The following is a 17,281-nucleotide window of genomic DNA, read 5'->3' as shown; positions in this document are numbered from 1 at the left end:
AATAAATAAAAAATAAATAGATACATGGTATGGAGATATCTTTCACTGCACAGCAGTGAAGTGAGTGTGTGAGTGAATCAGGAATCATCGTATCAGATAGGAAGGAAGGAAGGAAGGAAAGAAAACACCAGATCTCATTTCCTTCCCATTTTCCTTTTCCCTTCCGTATTGATCGATTTCCTTCGTATCGAGTCTGAGTCTGCTTCCCGGACCAGTATATTCCATTCATTCCATTACGCTCTATTCCATGACACGTGGACATTTTATTTCATCAAGAAATGAATAAATGTCCACCTCCATCCCTCGAATCAGATTGCTTGCACCATGCGCATCCAGCGAGCAAATAAAGCGCAAGTAAAAGACCGGCTTTTTCTTGCTTTTCTTTTGCTCGATGGCAGACGACAGACAGACAAGCAGACAGACAGATAGATGATGTGTGTGTGAGGCCTGCTCAGATCCATACATTCTTTCTTTCTTTCTTTCTGGCTTCTGACGTCTGGCATATGTGTTGCGTGCACTGCACTGCTGAACGAATGCGATTCGAATGAGATGATAGAGAGGAAAAAAGAGAGGGAAGGACTAAACATGGAATAGATGGAATGAATGGAATGAATAAATGACTCTCACACAGATAGCGCACAGCGCTTTAGCCACTAGACAATAGAAAGATGGGATAGAAACATGGAAGATAGGAGATGCTTTGCAGAGGAGACCAGTCCTCTTGTGACAAACGAAGGCATGAACAGAAAACACAGGAAAAAGAAAGAAACAAAACGCTCAAAGAAAACACGCTAAAGACAACAACGCTCAAAATAGTTGGACACCCGAAATCAGATAACGAATGAAAGAACAACTCCCTGAAAATGCAGCAAATGCAGCAAATGCAGCAAGCCCGTCTAATGCGTACACCCAAACCCGACAGAATGCACTTTTATGTATGCCAGTACCAAAAAGAAAGTCTGCAGTCCAGCTCATACTCGACTGCTCCTCACGTGATTCTTGACTCATAACCATGCATGCATGACCCATGTGACTCGTGACCCGTGACATGACACATGATTCCATACCCGTTGACGTCGTTCCATCAGGTGTCTAGGCGTAGCATTCACGACCGGAAAGTGACTCGCTGAAACTTCCTCCCCAGACGTCCTTTCTCTCCAGGAGGGTCGTCCGTGGAGGCCGTATCATGAAATCGAGAACCCTCCGGTCATGCAGCCGAGGTACAGGGCACCGTGATGAACGAACGATGTGAGGGCCGGCAAGTTCCGCTGTCGAAAAGAAAGACGGAATGATTGGAGAGGAGCTCGAGAATTGAAGAAAATAAAAAGAAGAAACGAAGCGATCCAGCGCTTCTCTAGCGAATGACCCAGCCATGAATCTGGCTATGGCGCGCCCAGCACGGCGCCAGACTCGGAGCTGACGACCCAGACTCTTTCCCAATGACTGAATTGCGTTCCTCCGCGTTCCGAAGCCCACATCCCCCGAAACCCATTACCGACATCGTAGTCACTCCGGTCGCGAGACTCTTTACCGAAAAGAGCCCTTGGGGTTGGGATGAGAGGCACTGCCTCGTCGGACAGAATGTGCAGGACAGGCGTAGCCGACTAGCACGGTCTTTTCTTGGACGACATGGCCTCGCTGACCGTAGGCCTCGCATGGGTCGACCGCATGTTGGAAGTAGAGGCAGCGACACACGGAGTATCGCTCAACAACTTGATAGCACATGATGAAGTAAAAATAGACAAGAAAATCTCAGACAGTAATGCAATTGCGATCGAAGGATTAATTGACTGGCTCACGACTCGACCAGTCAAGTGAGAAGAATTATATAATAAAGGGTGTTTGGAGACCGGCCCTGGAGAATCGTTGGCAAGCGATAGGACAAAACAGACGGACTCAGAAACAGACACTATAATTAAACCCAACTGGGATAGAAGACAGAAGATAGGGTTCAACGAACGGCGCGTGCACTGCTGGAAGACAGGAGGGTTTGAGGGTGGCACAGTTGGATCATTTATATCTACATCTTTCCGACTCATCCACGCAGGAACAGCCGGGCAAGCCGCCAACGATGGCGGATGCATGCAGCGTCAGGGACGTTGACAAACGCATCTGCAAGGCGCCCGCCGGCCTGGAAAGTGGTATTTTTGTCCAGGCCGCAATTGTTAAAACCGAGGTCAGAAGAAATGGAGATGAGACAAGCAGGCATCCCCACCGAAGGGCAATGGCAGTCGCTATACCGAATCAGTCCAGAACAGGCGCGACTGTTCCCTGCACAGCCTGGAGCTTGACTGGGGGGATGTTCCTGGTCACGGACAAGCCCGAAAGGGCATGGCATCTATCGTCAAGCCAGCCAGCCAGCCAGCCGATGACGGGCTTGGATGCTGCTGCTGCTTAGCCACACACGCCTCATCGCGCCTTTGTTTCGCCGCCTTACCCAGGGCGACGGATCGGAGAGTGGGAACGGGCTAGGGGATCGAACGGCCAGCAATTCGCTCGCTGACGGGCCAAGAAACAGCCGGTCGCGGCCGGGGGGAACCCTCGATGACGCCGTTGTGGGATTCAGCTCGATTGGCGATCGACGGGCCACGGCTTATCCACCGTGCTGGGCCGGAGGGATCTATTCATGGCAGGCCAGCGGTCAGGACAGAGCAATTCAGTACGTTAGAGTCATCAATATTACCGCGGATCCGGGAACTGGGAACGGGGCGTGACAAGGGCCATGATGGACGTGTATTAGAGCGCTCGATCCCCGGCATCGTCCTAAGCGATCGGTCTCTGATTTGTCCGTGGGCCGGGCACCTGCAGCAGTTCAGCTAGACACGTCCTGATGGACACTCGATCACTGGTGACTCAAGCTGAAGGCACTGCACGCCTGCAGGCCCCCGCAAAACCCTTGAGCAGACAGCGCGGCGAGGGCGAGGAGTTGGAGTTCCTGACTCACGTGTCTCGCATACTCAACTCGGTGACTAACTACAAGCAGGCATCCACTGCGCGCACACTCACTGCTGCAGCAGGCAGACAATCCAGATACGCTCGAGGTGAGTTTCCTATTGGCAGCAAATGTTGGCTTGTGGATTAACAAATTACTAATAATGAGCGCTGTCATCGTTCAGGCCTGACGGCCACAGCTCCGGCGCCTGTTGCTATTCTTGTGGCAGCACCCAACACACTGCCCAATGCTGTCATGCTTCCATTCCATTTCGAGCCAGACGGGTCTCCAGAATACCTCTTGTTTCGAACGGTGTGGCTAATACGGCGGGGTATGTGGAACGACCCTCTTTCCCCTCCGTGGCAACCGGCGAGTCTTGGGAAATAACGTGGATTCTGTGTGGCTGAGTGGCTGTACGGTGCTAGTCGTGGCATACACTTGGCACTGTGATTACTCACCCCCGAGGTTTGCGGCTCCAGTCTATTACTCAGTCGAACTACTGCTGATCCATCTCTACTTGGTACCTGACACCTGACTCCGATCATCACCGATCCACTGCGAACTCGTCATTCGCACGAATCGTACGGAATCAAAGAGAAGACTCGTGCCTCTCCTGCAGTTCTTGTTCTAGCCTTGCGCCCGGCGTGGTCTTGATGGTGTTCAGCCGGGCTCGACAACCCCACCGGCGTCAGCTGAGCCTCTCTGAAGCCCGTCGACCAAAGCCGGTCCAAAGCCGGTCAACGAGGTCTCTCGGCCTCTGTGCTGACTAAGCATCCCTCTGCTTCGCATGTCGCATGCCTTGGAACTCTCCGAGTCCCGACTTGGCCAGGAACGATTCCGCGGTTTGCTTTACAGTGCCTGGGCAGCTTGGGCTTGTTTGCTAAGGAGTCAATTCCGTGTGGTGCCTACGCGGTATCGTTGACGTGGAACAAACACTGCAAACAGCACAACAAAACAACAGGACTCTGTACATACGTACGTCCGCACACACAGCAAAGCCGCGTCGTCTTGCCGGGCCTTCTCAACACAGAACAATGGAGAATGTTCGACCTCGACCAAGGTCCACAACTGGCGACTATGACGATGCTGATGCAAGGACAGAGAGACGGTGAAGAGGCCGCAGAGCTGCCAGGGCGGCCTAGTCAGCCCTACGGCGCCGGTGCACCTTGCCTGTTTGGGAAAGGTGTGGCTGTCTCAGCCACACTGGAGCTCCACAGTTCGGAGGCATTGACCAATCACGCCCGCCGACGCCCGTCCATGCGGTGAGCAGAGCATCCCGAGGCCTTCGACTGCCCGTCTGTGACTTCATCGCTCGACTTGTCTCTATCCTGGACGGTCTGCTGCGTCATGATGGCTTCGAGAAACGGTTCTCCTGCCAGGTCTGTTCACCGTTCCAGGCGCCTAAAGGTTGTGCCGGTTATTTCGGTTGAACGCCCGGTCAGAACTCGCTGGGGATCGCCGTCTCTATAGAGGCTTGGGCGTGGTCATGCACTGGCGACTGGGCCATTTCATGGTCAATTGTTTCTTTGTTGTATTCAATACAATACAGGATGCTGCGCGGAGCACCGTCATTGTCGGTCGTGCAGGAGGCTTGGATGCTCTCGTGAATACCACATATCAGGCCAGCTCGGTGATGACATGACAATATGCCGTCAAGAGAATGAAGCGCATAAGGTCTAGCCCAGTCTTCTGGATTTCTCACCATCACTGTTGCTTGTTATTGGGTAGGCAGACGCCACCAGTACAGACCGCCAGACCATTTTTTACCACCCCTGCGCATGATTCTACCAGATTCGGATGCAAGAGCTGGCTGTGAGAGAATATGGTTTCTACCGTCAGACAATTTTCTTTACTGATTTCCGTATCAATTCGACCAGGTCTGAGGTGTTTGCCTCAGCCCTATGCAGAGAGAGCACTTACAGGTTGACGCCTAATCTATCCTTCCCTCCTGATGGTGGTCATCCGTGACCGGGACCACGGTCTCGGTACCAGACTAGGCCTGATCGCCACCTCTGCGTGTCATAGAGGGCTGTAGGTCCGGGACCAAGGTAAGATATCTTTGCGCTATTCTGGGTTCATCTAGGTCAATGCTGCCAGCCACATCCTTGCTCATCAAGTGGCGATGTCACTGTCACAGACGACAGCTGGACGTTCCACGGCATGTCCAATCTAAGATAAACGAACGATCAGGCGAGGCAAGATCATCTTCGTACATGTAGGGCTGGGCCGCTCCACTTGGCTACAGGCGACCATGTCAAGAACCAGCTGAAAGTGGAAACTACTGACCTGTCGTAGTAGTAGTAGTAGTAGTAGTAGTAGTAGTAGTAGTAGTGGTGGTGGTGGTGGTGGTGGTGGTGGTGGTAGTAGTACTTGCTCATTCTGCAGTTCGAGGTAATAGTGCTGTTTGCCGCAGCTGATTGTACTCGTATGACAATCTATTCCACTATCTTTTTCAATTCAATTAATTCATTTCAATACAATACACACAGACAGCTGTCCCTGTCCTGCTGTAAAGTAAAGTAAAGAAACACGAGTTATTCGTCATTTTCATCAGCTACATGTAAGATACTTAAGTAGGGACAAAGAGGATAAATCTGTCTCAGCCTTGTTGTCTGTCCCATGTATGTAACTGAGTTGAGTTTCGGCAATATCCTTCCTTCCTTGATCTGCATGCTGGTGCACCCATTCGCATCCTGTCGAAAAAAGTCCCTTGATCTCAGCATCTATGAGATGTACTATTAATAGCCACCGTCTGTTCAAAGACGATCTACTTACGGAGTACTGACAATAGTCACATGACCGTGTAATATAATACGACAATTATGTAATTGTATTTTTGACTATAAGTACCCTCCTATACAGCAGAGACAGATGCACGAGATGCAATACCCGAATGCAATGCCATAAATGCTCCTCAGCCAGCTACCCCAACGCCGCAAAACTCATACCCTTGGCTAGACCAAGGCGCAGGATCCGAAGCACGTCTTCCGCCTTGGCGTCTTCGGGGAGCCCGGCCCTCCAGTCCCAGCCACGCTTGATTCCTGCGAGATTATGATTCTCGCCGGGACGAGGGACCAGGACTCCCGAGGCGGATTCTAGTCCCCCGCCGTTAGAACGGCCCTGCGGGTCGAGCATCTCGCTCCCGATCAGAGAGAAGCTGCTCGACACTGTGAGATCAGACACGGACTTCTTGAGAAGAGTCCGGGAGAGGGCGGAAGGGCGAACGATTGAGACGCGGATGCATCCTCTGGATCGGCACCGCGCTCGTACCGGTGGTAATGGATCAGCGTCGCCCGGAAACACTCCTCGCATTGCGCGTACACACGCCGAGTCACCGTCTCCAGGTCCTCAATCGCGGACAGAATGGCAGATTGCTGTGCAACGTTGAGAATAGGAGCCGCCGACTCTGTCACATGCATTAGCATACACTTAAGCTAGATTAAGCTAGCAAATCACGCCACTCACCATTAACGAAGACCAATGCCTCTCCGAGAAGCGCCAACAGCCCGTCGACCTGCACAGCAGAGTCCCGGTCAGGATCGTAAAGCCCGCCATAGATGCTATCGGCGGCACTCTGGATCACCGTAACCAGCGCGTTAGCAGCAGCCCTCTTTCTCGCCAGCGGCTTGAGTCGTGGCGCCTGCCCATCCGTCGCCGTGACGGCCTCATCACGAGTCTCGTAGAATCGGCGCAACGTGGCATAACCACTAACATAAAACTGCAAAATGCGGGCAGCTTCACTGTCGACGGAAGCGATGGCCGATAGACATGCCTTAGGCTGCCGCAGTAGCGTCCTAAGCTGCTCGTCCAGTTTCTCAGCCGGGGGGTACGCGCGGGACTGAACCAGCGAGCACGAGATCAGCAGGTCCACCACCGCCTTTGTTTTGTGTTTCGAATGGGCGCGAGCATAGCAGATCAGCGCCAGCCCGTATTCTTCGGATGTATCGACGATCTGGTCACCGTATTTCTACAATATCGTTAGTACTACAACATCCACCTAAAAAAGAAGCCTGAACCTACCTCGGATATCTTCCTACCCTCATTCTCCAACCCTAGATCGGTGCACAGGAGAACCACCTTATCCACTCGGTCAATGTTTTCAAGCGGTAGCTTATCCAACAGCTCAGACACCGTCTTCCGCATCGTGTCTGCATCATCCAATCGACTGAGCACTTCCAAGGCGATCTCCCAGCCTTCCCTCACGACGGAATCGTTCCCAAGGGTGGGCCTTCGGAACAGACCATTCGCATACGCGGTCAGGGTGTCGTCCTTGCGCAGGCGTCCGAGCGCCGTGTTTCCATCCTGACCATACGACAGAACCATCAGGTCGTTTTCACTGAGGAAGCCTGACAGTGGCTTCGACCCCCCAGACGTCTCCCACCAGCCGCCAAAAGAGGCAACCTCAGCCACCGCAGATGCAATGCATAGCGACCACGTTTGCAGAAGCTGCAGAACACCTTCGACGTTCCCCTCGAAGACGGATGCCAGGCCGACTTCGAGTGTGTTGAGAGAGTTGGGCTGATATCCGGCCTTGCCCGATGTGTCCTCGGTGACAGCGCCAAAGCTATAGTCAAGACGTCGGATATAGGCGTCCTGCAAGTTCGCATCCCCGGGTCGGGCGCTTGGTGATTTGGTCTTCGAGCTCTTGTTGCTCGTCGTACTGGCACCGAAACCATTCGTGCTCTGTGCAAAGGGGTCGCTGTCATCCTCGCCATCCCACCACGCTGTCAAACCGATCGTCGCCTCCACCCAGTCCTGTGCCTGTGCCATGATCGCAGGAGGTTGTCCAAGGATGATACCATATAGTCCCTTGAGGTTCTGATAGATCGACCACGGGACACGACTTTCCGCCATGCGCGATGACTGTGTGAACGAAAAACCGTTCTGTGCCAGACTTGGGCCCTGAGACATGCCGAAATTGACCGCTTGGAAACGAGGTCCTCCGCCTACTGCTGGCTGTGGCGGGTCCTGTCCCTCGGCGAATTCTTCCAGCTCCTGAAGAGCAGAATTAACCCGTTTTCTGTACGCGGCCCATTCAACGCCCGTTACGTCCCAGTCATCGTGCTGGACAAGCGGAGACGACTCGAGCAGCTGGATAGCTTTGTTGACAGATTTCTGGATATTCTGCAGCTGCGCACCACGGTATCCTGGCTGCGCAAGGCCATCCTCCAATGCAGACCTGGCGTAGTTGAAGTCCGCGGACCGAAGAAGCTCTGCGGTTTCTGCAAAGCGGCCACGTAGAATAGCAGCCTGAACAGTGTTCCAGAAATTTGGCGAGGCCGTAGGATTTGGACCGACCGCACGCAGTGCCTGTACCTCGTCTGTCTGAGGACCGTGGTTCTCGTTGAGCCAGTCTATCAACACTTTGGGTATAGGGACATATGTTTTAGCGTTAGATCCGGACAGGACGAGGCTTCGACTGGCTGCACGGATAGCAGAACTCTTTTGGTTGCCCGCGCCGACATTGACCAGAGGACGCTGATGAAGCGGCAAAAGCAACGAAGCCAGAAAGCTAGCTTTCTCGATGCCCGTCGCGCTCTCTCCAGGCCCAATACCGCCGGCTGCACGGAACGGACGCGATTCCTGCCTTTCCCTCTCCGCGCATGAATTCCAAACTTGCGTCAGAGCCGTGGAAACTTCCGACAGGGTCGCTGCGAGGTCGATCTCTCTGTATTCCGCCTCTCGAGCCTTGTCGTACAGTTCACCGATTTGCTCCTCCGTCTCGACGATCATGTCACTGGGCTCCGTAACCGCTGCGACACTTGATCGGGAAGCGATATCTCGAACGATCGACGGCATTGGGGACGGCTTTTTTCCTGGGGCCGAGCTTGAACTTCACCGCTGACGGCGACGAGGTGGCCCACCGCTCGTCGAGTTTCGCACGCTTGGCATTGTTGGGGTTGGAGTAAATCAGCTTCTTCTTGCCAGTTGAAGTAGAACGAGCAGGAGAGTTGCGCAGCGGCGAGTCGAAAAACCCAAAGCGGGAGCAGAAGTATTATTCGTAGTTTCCACGTCCATATCACCGTCGGCGTCTTCCTCCTCGGCGTCTTCCTCCTCAGCGTCCTCTTCTTCTTCCTCCTCCCCCTCTTCTTCTCCCTCACTCTCTTGCTCCTCTTCCTCGTCTTCGTAGTCTTCGTCCTCGTTCTCAGCATCGTCCTCGTCATCGTCCGTTCGCTCGCTGATGCCACTCATATTACGTCCACGATTACCGAATCCGCCAAAACTGCTGCCGTTCGTGGTACTGAAGAGCGACTGACCGCCAAAGGAATTTCCCGCCCTGCCATTTTTCTTCGTGCCGGGCAACGGATAGTTCGACGATGCAAACGAGGAACCAAGGCTCTCGGACCCGTCAAAATTGCCGGACTGACTGAATGCCGACTGGGAAAAGCTGAGCTTCGACCGTGAGCCGATTCCAGAGCTCCCAAACACAGTAGACGGCGGAGGGCCCTGGGGAGTGAAGGAGGCTACGGAAGACGGAGGCGGGCCAGCTGGCGTGGTGGATTGATTGCTGGCGAGACTGCGCGATTTATCGGGAGTCGACGGCGGACTCGAGCTAAGCGGGACGCTGAAAGCCATCTCGGTCTGCGGTTGAGAGTGCGCTCAGGTGGGTGGTTCAAAGGCGAGCGGCGAGGAGGCCAGGCATGAGGAATGAATTATTAGCAATGAACAAAGGATGACCTCCGAATGAACGGAGGGAGTCGAAAAGATGAGACGAATTGCAGAAAACCAGTACGGAGGATGCGACTGGTTATAACGGGATCATGGGGGAAAGAGTCTCGTGGGAGACAAACAGTGAATGACTGGAATTTGGTTTATTATTCTGCTGCTGTCGCTGAAAAATCCCCGACCGCCGTCGCTGCTCGCGCTCAACACGCCGGCAGACGCGCCCGCCTTGGCAACCGCTGCGTCATGTGACATCACCTGATTCGTGCCTGACAGTCGTTGATGCCTCAGGCTGACATAGACCTGTTGGCTGGCATTGAACTCGCACACTCTTACTCGAGAAAAAAAAATCGAGACATGACGTATCCGATCCAGTACGTCGCTTATTTATGTGAATATTGATTCATTTACCGTCAACAGTAGATGGACGCATCCGCCTTTTGATGATTCCATTGAGGATACACCTTGCTCATCTCTCTTGCTTCTATCTTAACAGAACAGTCCCTTGGCCCGGGTCTTTGCAAGTTCGCTGAGATATGCTTCTTTGAGCCTTGCACTATTATTAGAATAACGACTAAGAAGCTATACAAGGTCAGGCAGAAGGATGATATATATAGCACGCGGGTCTGTCATATACGATGTGAGCAGCACACGTTTATTCCATGTTCTAATTCGTGCAAGACTAACAGGCGAAAAGATAACAAATCCATGAAGTTGCCTTCGTTCTGTATTTAATCTCAGTGATGGACGTTTTCTGATTGACAATCAGATAATCGTCGGTGGTCACTATGCCCAAGTGGGGCGTGTGGGTTTCATCCTACTCCGAACTCCACAAATACAGCTAGGTAGTTCTAAGTTATATTGCAGCCTAAGAGTTTGAAACATCCAGATCCTTGCGCTGTGCAAGATTTATTCGGCTTTTATATGATCAGTCGCGTGGTCGACCTGAATCGCATCAAGCCCAGCGCTCGGGTCGAGATGAGGAATCTCGCGTGTTGCACCAATGCCCACCCGACGAAGCCATGCAAAGTCACGTCACGGCTGTCTAGCTTGCAAGACCAGGAAAGTCAAGGTATGTGATTTAATTTATTTTGAGTCCAGAGTTATTCCTGCCTGTCTCTCGTGTTGGTCGTTTGATTGTTCTCGCCTGCCTTCTTGTTTTTCTCTTCGTCTCGTTTCACCTGCTTATATCCTGTTCCAGTGCGATGAAGTGCGGCCACAATGTAGCAACTGTGTGAAACGCCAGGTGGACTGTGAATATGCCTCGATCGGGCCGATTCTGTGGACGAATGGGGCCTCAAGCACAGCAGCGAGATCCTCGACGGCCTCATTGGCTTCTTCTCAGCAGTCAGACAGGACCACATCGGCAGAAAACGGTCTGAGGATCTTTGAAAACCTGTCCACGGAAAGTTCAGCCTCGATGCCCGCATCAAAAGAGCTCAACCTGGACGACTTGGAGTTGATGATGCAGTGGTGCAACTCGACATACCAGACGTCGTCACGAGACGAGAAGACAGACCACATCTGGCGAGTGCGCGTTCCTGAAGAGGCGTTATCCTACCCATTCCTCATGCACGGCATTCTGGCACTCTCAGCACTCCATCTGGCCCGCACAAGCAGCGACCCTCAAAAAAGGTCGAACTATCTCAACAGCGCCATATCGCATCAGGATCAGGGCCTGGCGGAATATCGAGGGCGACTGAACGACATCAACGCCGCCAATTGGCGGGCCATGTTTGTCTTCTCGACCATCGTCACCGTGTATGCTTTTGGCTATCCTCACCCGCCTGAATGGGAGGACCCATGGACGCCGGTGGATGATCTCCGTCAGGTTCTCCTGTTGACCCGTGGCGTGCAGGTGGTGCTCAGTACGACAATCCCGTGGGTGGAAAGAAGTGAATTCGCCATCATTCTGCAGATCGATGACCAGGTCCATCCCGTTCCAGACGCGGTCCAGGCGGCCCTGGATCGACTTTCCGAGATGAACGACATCTGCGCCCAGCAGCAGATGGAGCACCACGATCACGAGGCGTGTGCGATTGCCATCGAGCAACTGGGTGTTATGTTTGGCGAGTTTGAGAAGGAAGCTCCCTCACTGAAGAACATAGCGGCACGATGGGCTATCAAGGTGGCGGGGCGGTATTTCGACTGTCTGCAAGCCAGATCGCCTTTAGCCCTAGTGATCCTTGCCCATTATTGTCTGATCCTCCACCGGCTCAGGGAATTTTGGTGGGCAGAGGGGTGGAGCACCCGGGTTTTGAGAGCGATATGGGTATTAGTGGATGATCGATGGCGGCAATTGATGTCCTGGGTCATGGAGGAGGTGTTTGGTCCTGGATTTTCGGACATTATCGCAACGTCAGGGGCAGCAATACAAACTTAGCGTAACGCTCAATATGGACTTGCAGCGCCTTCAGCAATTGGAATTTAAGCCCTGTATACTGGCCCTAGACAGAATTTAAGAATACTGCTAAGAGGGTCTTAGCAATCTATTTCTCGAACGCTGTGATGTGTTTTGTCTCTTCACAGTCACTTATGTTTCGTATACGGATGATTAATGGTAGATAACTCATATCTTGGAAGTTACAATACCCAGGTACAATAGTATTGACAACGATTATGCAAAAAGCCCCGTCTATCTTTTTTTTTCTTTTAATCCCCTATCATTTTAATTTATATGGCTGCCTCTGAATTAATAATATTCCATAGGGCATAAGTTCCATGTTCCGATTTGCGAAAGCTTACCTACCTAGGTACCTACTTAATCCAAAAGAAGTAAAGAATACGGAACGGGCCTTATCCAGTGCAAAACCTTAATGATGCTTAATTAACGTGAAAACGAAGCTAAATTTAGCATTCGTTCCAGACCTGCACGTTACACACAAATCAGGCAATAAATACGGAACCATAACAAAGCCCCCAGCTCATCACAGAATATGGCAGAAGACAAGCCTCTTAATGGATTGATTAATCCTCATTATCTTTTCACTCCACTGAAATTGTATCAATGGGCTGTGCAGGATAGGTACTGTACATAGTTCCTCCATGCAAGCTTTTCAGGTCCACCTACCAAATACAACATACTATACCGAATACGGCAAAAAGTACGAAAACGAACAAGCATACGGAGTATCCACAGCCTTAAATAGGTAGCAACAAATCTGGAGTAATGACAACAGTTAAGCTACGACTATTGTGAAACGCTTATCTGAAGATGAAGAAAGAAAAAAAATGAAGAGTTATTATTGTTGCCTACGACAACTCAGCATAGCCAGGCCAGGACTCCACCACGATGGAGACAGGAAGAGTGATGTGGATATAAGTATATAAGATGCCACGATCCACGAAGGGAATTGTCTTCTGTCTTTGCTCTTCAGGTTTTTTTTTATCGTTGACTGAAGTATACCAATTGATCATATTTTATTTTTCTGGTTGTTATTATATAGCAGCAGAACGCCAATCTTATACAGGACATCGGATACCGTCAACATCATTTACCTATCTATTTTGCTACCACCATCGCAATGAGTTCCAGTCATGGCGGCTGGGTCGCCTACAAGTACTACCCGTCCATGGCGGCGGCGGTGATTTTCATCCTTCTCTTCCTGGCAGCGACTGCTCTGCATACGTACCATGTCTTTCGCACGCGGACCTGGTTCTTTATTCCGTTCATCATTGGTGGGATATGTGAGTACAAACATATGTGACTATGTTCTTTCAACAAGGCTATTGCTTACGGTGATATCTGCCATCTAGTCGAGACAATTGGCTACGTCGGTCGCGCCGTCTCCTCGCATCAATCGCCCAATTGGGCCCTTGGCCCGTATATCCTCCAAAGCACGCTGCTGCTGGTGGCACCCGCCCTGTTCGCGGCCAGCATCTACATGGAGCTGGGGAGGATCATTGTGCTGGTCCATGGAGAGAAACACTCCCTTGTGCGGGTCACCTGGATGACCAAGATTTTTGTTGCTGGGGATGTCTTGTCGTTCTTGATGCAGGCGTCTGGTATGCTAAACCAAACCCTTAAAGCGGTACCTACGTAGGTACCTAGTCATAGTCAGTATCTCTAATTCAACACAGGAGCCGGCCTCTTAGCGTCGAAAGGCACCGCCACCAACAATACAGGCAACAACGTCATCATCGGAGGTCTCTTCGTGCAGATCATCTTCTTCGGATTCTTCCTCGTCAGCGCCGTCGTCTTCCAGCGCCGGATCGCCAGACGCCCGACACCGCAGTCCCAGGCCGAGTACATCCCCTGGCGCAAGCACCTGCTCGCCCTGCACGGCAGCAGCGTGCTCATCCTGATCCGATCCATTTTCCGTGTGGTCGAGTACCTCCAGGGCCAGGACGGGTATCTGCTGACGACGGAGGCGTTCCTGTACGTGTTTGATGCGCTGCTGATGTTCTCCGTGATGGTCGTGTTTGCTGCTGTGCATCCCAGTGAAATCAACTGTCTTCTGGGGCGAGGGCGCGTGATGACTACCAAGGGCGGATTGGCTGTTTCTGAATTTGTTGTGCCGGTGTAGAGTATTTTTCTATTTTGTCCATCTTTTTGCGATTACTCCTTACAGTCTTTCTTCTTCCCACCCCCCCCCCCCCCCTTCCCGGACTTGCAGATAATGAGTATATGATTTTCAAGAGCGCCAAATTAGATTGTGGATAGTCTTTAGACCATAGAAGAACTGATAGCAATTGAAAATAGCACTTGGTGTCAATGCATTCCTTTATACCTGAAATAGTAAGGGTTGGTAAGCGACCACATGCCAAACTACCTTGCATGATAGAAAGTGTCAGGCTGTATGGCTCATCTCTGTAGGAACAGCAGATCTTCGATTCTTGGATCTATAGCTAGAATCGCTTTTGATTTGTAGGGTAAAATTAGACAGTGTCGCAAATACAGGATAGAATGTAAGCCATATCTTCATTGACAGAACGCAATAATAGCAAGGAAAGACATTTAAGCGTGTAGCTCTTACTCCGAGATGCTTTATAATATAGGCCTTCTTAGGTAAGTATACCAATTCGACATCTCATTGGCAGATAGGCGAGGTGACACGTGCTCATCTCGTGGTTTGCACGTGGACAGCCACTTGCATGTGACCGCTCTCGCGGTCTGACTACCTTACCTATGTAGGATGGATGAGCTCTGCCTATAGCAAGGCATAGATTAATCATCCCTTCCAGTGGAATACTTCTGAGTAAGCCAAGCTGCCTGCAAGCAAGCAACAGCCTCGAGTGGACGGAAAAATTCACGGAGACAATTTCCCCGCAGAGCCGGCGAGGCAGTCTCCACTCCTCCGTCTGGGGAAGGAAGCACCGTCCGTGGCCGCCCCGGAAAAATCCCCGCCCTCCGCGTGCAAGACTCGCGAATGGCCAGCGAATCGACTGGTTAAGTCCAGCCAAGCGCACGCCATGGCAGGTCGCGCAGCACATGGTCGACCTCGACCCATGCACCGCGTCAGAGCACTGTATAAAAGAAGGCCCACGACCTGGACGCTATGGCGACCTTCTGTCGTTTAGAATCCCTCCCGCCGGCCACGTTGTCTGCCAGCTGCCACCATGGGTTTCTTCAAGAACTACCGTGTCTACATCCTCACCTCGGTAGCCTATCTGGGCTCCCTGCTCTTCGGTGCGCAGCTTCTTCTGTTTTGTTCCCGCTCTGGCAACTGCTAATCCCAGTCTTGCAGGCTATGACACGGGTGTGATGGGCAGTGTCCTGGCTCTGAAGAGCTTCAAGAAGGACTTTGGCCTCCCCACCGACTCTAGCGGGTTCGCCTCCAGCAAGAATGCCCAAGTCTCCGCCAATGTGGTGTCGCTCCTCACGGCAGGCTGCTTCTTCGGTTCCATCTTTGCTGCCGTCCTGAACGACCGCATCGGGCGTCGGTATTCGCTGATGCTCTTCTCCGTCGTGTTTTTGCTCGGCGCGGCGCTCCAGGTCGGCGCACACCACGACATCGGGATGATCTACGGCGGCCGTGTGGTGGCCGGTCTGGGTATCGGCGGCATGTCCAGTATCACGCCCGTGTTCGTCAGTGAGAACTGTCCTCCGCAGATCCGTGGTCGGGTGGCAGGCCTGTTCCAGGAATTCCTCGTGATCGGCAGCACCTTTGCCTTCTGGCTGGACTACGGCGTTTCGCTCCATATTCCCGAGGGCACCAAGCAGTGGCGGATCCCCGTTGCGATTCAGCTCATCCCGGGTGGCCTCATGCTGATTGGGCTCTTCTTCCTCACGGAATCGCCCCGGTGGCTCATGAAGCAGGGCCGGCACGAGGAGGCAGTCCAGTCTCTGGCGTACATCCGAAACGAGCCCACCAACAGCGAAGTGGTCGAGAAGGAAATTGCCGAGATCAGGGCCTCTCTGGAAGAGGAGCTGGCGGCCACCGAGGGCGTCACCTGGAAAGAGGCGTTGCGCAAGGGCAACCGCTACCGTTTCTTCCTGGCCTTCTGCATCATGTTCTGGCAGCAGTTCTCCGGTACCAACAGCATCGGATACTACGCGCCCGAGATTTTCGAGACGGTTGGCGTCAGCAAGACCAACTCGTCCCTCTTCGCGACGGGTGTGTACGGCACGGTCAAGGTCGTGGCGACCTTGGTCTTCCTGCTCATCGGTATCGACTTCTGGGGCCGCAAGAACAGTCTGGTCGGCGGCGCTATCTGGATGGCCAGCATGATGTTCATCATCGGCGCGGTACTGGCCACTCACCCACCTGACACGAACAGCGACGTCGTCTCCAAAGCATCGATCGCCATGGTGACGATGATCTACCTGTACGTGATCGGATATTCGGCCTCGTGGGGTCCAACTCCATGGGTCTACCTCAGTGAAGTAAGTCTGACCATGGCACCTGTCCCTGGTTGCTTGTCTGCTAACCACAGCTTAGATCTTCCCCACACGCCTCCGTGCGTATGGCGTCGGAGTCGGCGCCGCCACGCAATGGCTCTTCAACTTCGTCATCACGGAGATCACCCCAACGGCGGTCAACCACATCGGGTGGCGGACCTTCCTGATGTTCGGCATCTTCTGCCTGGCCATGGGCGTGTTTGTGTTTGTCTTCGTGAAGGAGACCAAGAACCGCAGTCTGGAGGACATGGACGTCCTGTTTGGCACGGTCGACGAGGCGCAGCGCCGCGCCGATGTCGAGCAAGTCCTTCACAAGGGCTTGGTGTCGCATGTCGAGGATGCAACGCAATCAAAAAGTCAGTAACATCAATCTGTAACTGACCAGATATATGTCATGAATGAAGGGCCTGAATGTGCGGTACGAATGATCAAGTACGTAAGTTACTTACAAGTTACTTGCTCGTGTGTTGTGCTGGGTTTATGAATATGTATTATTCTGTCAACTTGATGACACTCTTTTTACAAAAACAGGTACTGTATATGCTTGTAGTCTTGTAACTTAAGTTGACCGAATCTACATGAGTCATAATTCAATAGTACCATCTTTCCTAGATAAAAAAAAAGAAAAAAAAGAAAAGAAAAAAAAAGAAAAGAAAGAAGAAAAGAAAAGAAAGAAGAAAAGAAAAGAAAAGAAAAAGAAAAAGAAAAAGAAAAAGAAGGAGAGAGGGAGAGAGAATAAATGACCTGGTTAAGGCCTCCTATCTCTGAGTGAATCCGGGGTAGGTATTGTATATGGGTCTGTCACCTGACTTATTGTCAGGTGAAACAGTGAGGGAGAGAAGGGA

General features: G+C 52.2%; 4 protein-coding genes across 4 annotated transcripts; 2 read left to right on the top strand and 2 right to left on the bottom strand.

Moving 5' to 3' along the window:
• Window positions 1-5,482: 5,482 nt before the first annotated feature.
• T310_5540 (uncharacterized protein) lies at window positions 5,483-9,508 on the bottom strand (the record flags this gene model as incomplete). The annotated part of the gene is made up of 6 exons (XM_013471579.1): window positions 5,483-5,655; window positions 5,881-6,195; window positions 6,258-6,338; window positions 6,398-6,899; window positions 6,953-8,748; window positions 8,908-9,508. The coding sequence occupies 6 exons, from the start codon at window positions 9,506-9,508 to the stop codon at window positions 5,483-5,485; spliced, it is 3,468 nt and encodes a 1,155-aa protein (XP_013327033.1).
• Window positions 9,509-10,598: 1,090 nt separating this feature from the next.
• T310_5539 (C6 zinc finger domain protein) lies at window positions 10,599-11,978 on the top strand (the record flags this gene model as incomplete). Its single annotated transcript, XM_013471578.1, has 2 exons — window positions 10,599-10,667; window positions 10,797-11,978. 2 exons carry the CDS (start codon window positions 10,599-10,601, stop codon window positions 11,976-11,978), a joined length of 1,251 nt encoding a protein of 416 aa, XP_013327032.1.
• A 1,369-nt stretch (window positions 11,979-13,347) lies between these two features.
• Window positions 13,348-14,031, bottom strand: T310_5538 (uncharacterized protein; the record flags this gene model as incomplete). Its single annotated transcript, XM_013471577.1, has 3 exons — window positions 13,348-13,605; window positions 13,635-13,642; window positions 13,719-14,031. The coding sequence occupies 3 exons, from the start codon at window positions 14,029-14,031 to the stop codon at window positions 13,348-13,350; spliced, it is 579 nt and encodes a 192-aa protein (XP_013327031.1).
• A 1,123-nt stretch (window positions 14,032-15,154) lies between these two features.
• T310_5537 (uncharacterized protein) lies at window positions 15,155-16,994 on the top strand (the record flags this gene model as incomplete). The annotated part of the gene is made up of 5 exons (XM_013471576.1): window positions 15,155-15,224; window positions 15,283-16,421; window positions 16,477-16,792; window positions 16,841-16,872; window positions 16,968-16,994. The coding sequence occupies 5 exons, from the start codon at window positions 15,155-15,157 to the stop codon at window positions 16,992-16,994; spliced, it is 1,584 nt and encodes a 527-aa protein (XP_013327030.1).
• Window positions 16,995-17,281: the final 287 nt, after the last annotated feature.

The sequence above is a fragment of the Rasamsonia emersonii genome (genome assembly GCF_000968595.1).
Source record: "Rasamsonia emersonii CBS 393.64 chromosome Unknown ctg1118621760297, whole genome shotgun sequence".
Classification (NCBI taxonomy): domain Eukaryota; kingdom Fungi; phylum Ascomycota; class Eurotiomycetes; order Eurotiales; family Trichocomaceae; genus Rasamsonia; species Rasamsonia emersonii.
The sequence above is the reverse complement of the archived record's forward strand: the minus strand, read 5'-3'. Positions and strand labels throughout refer to the sequence as shown.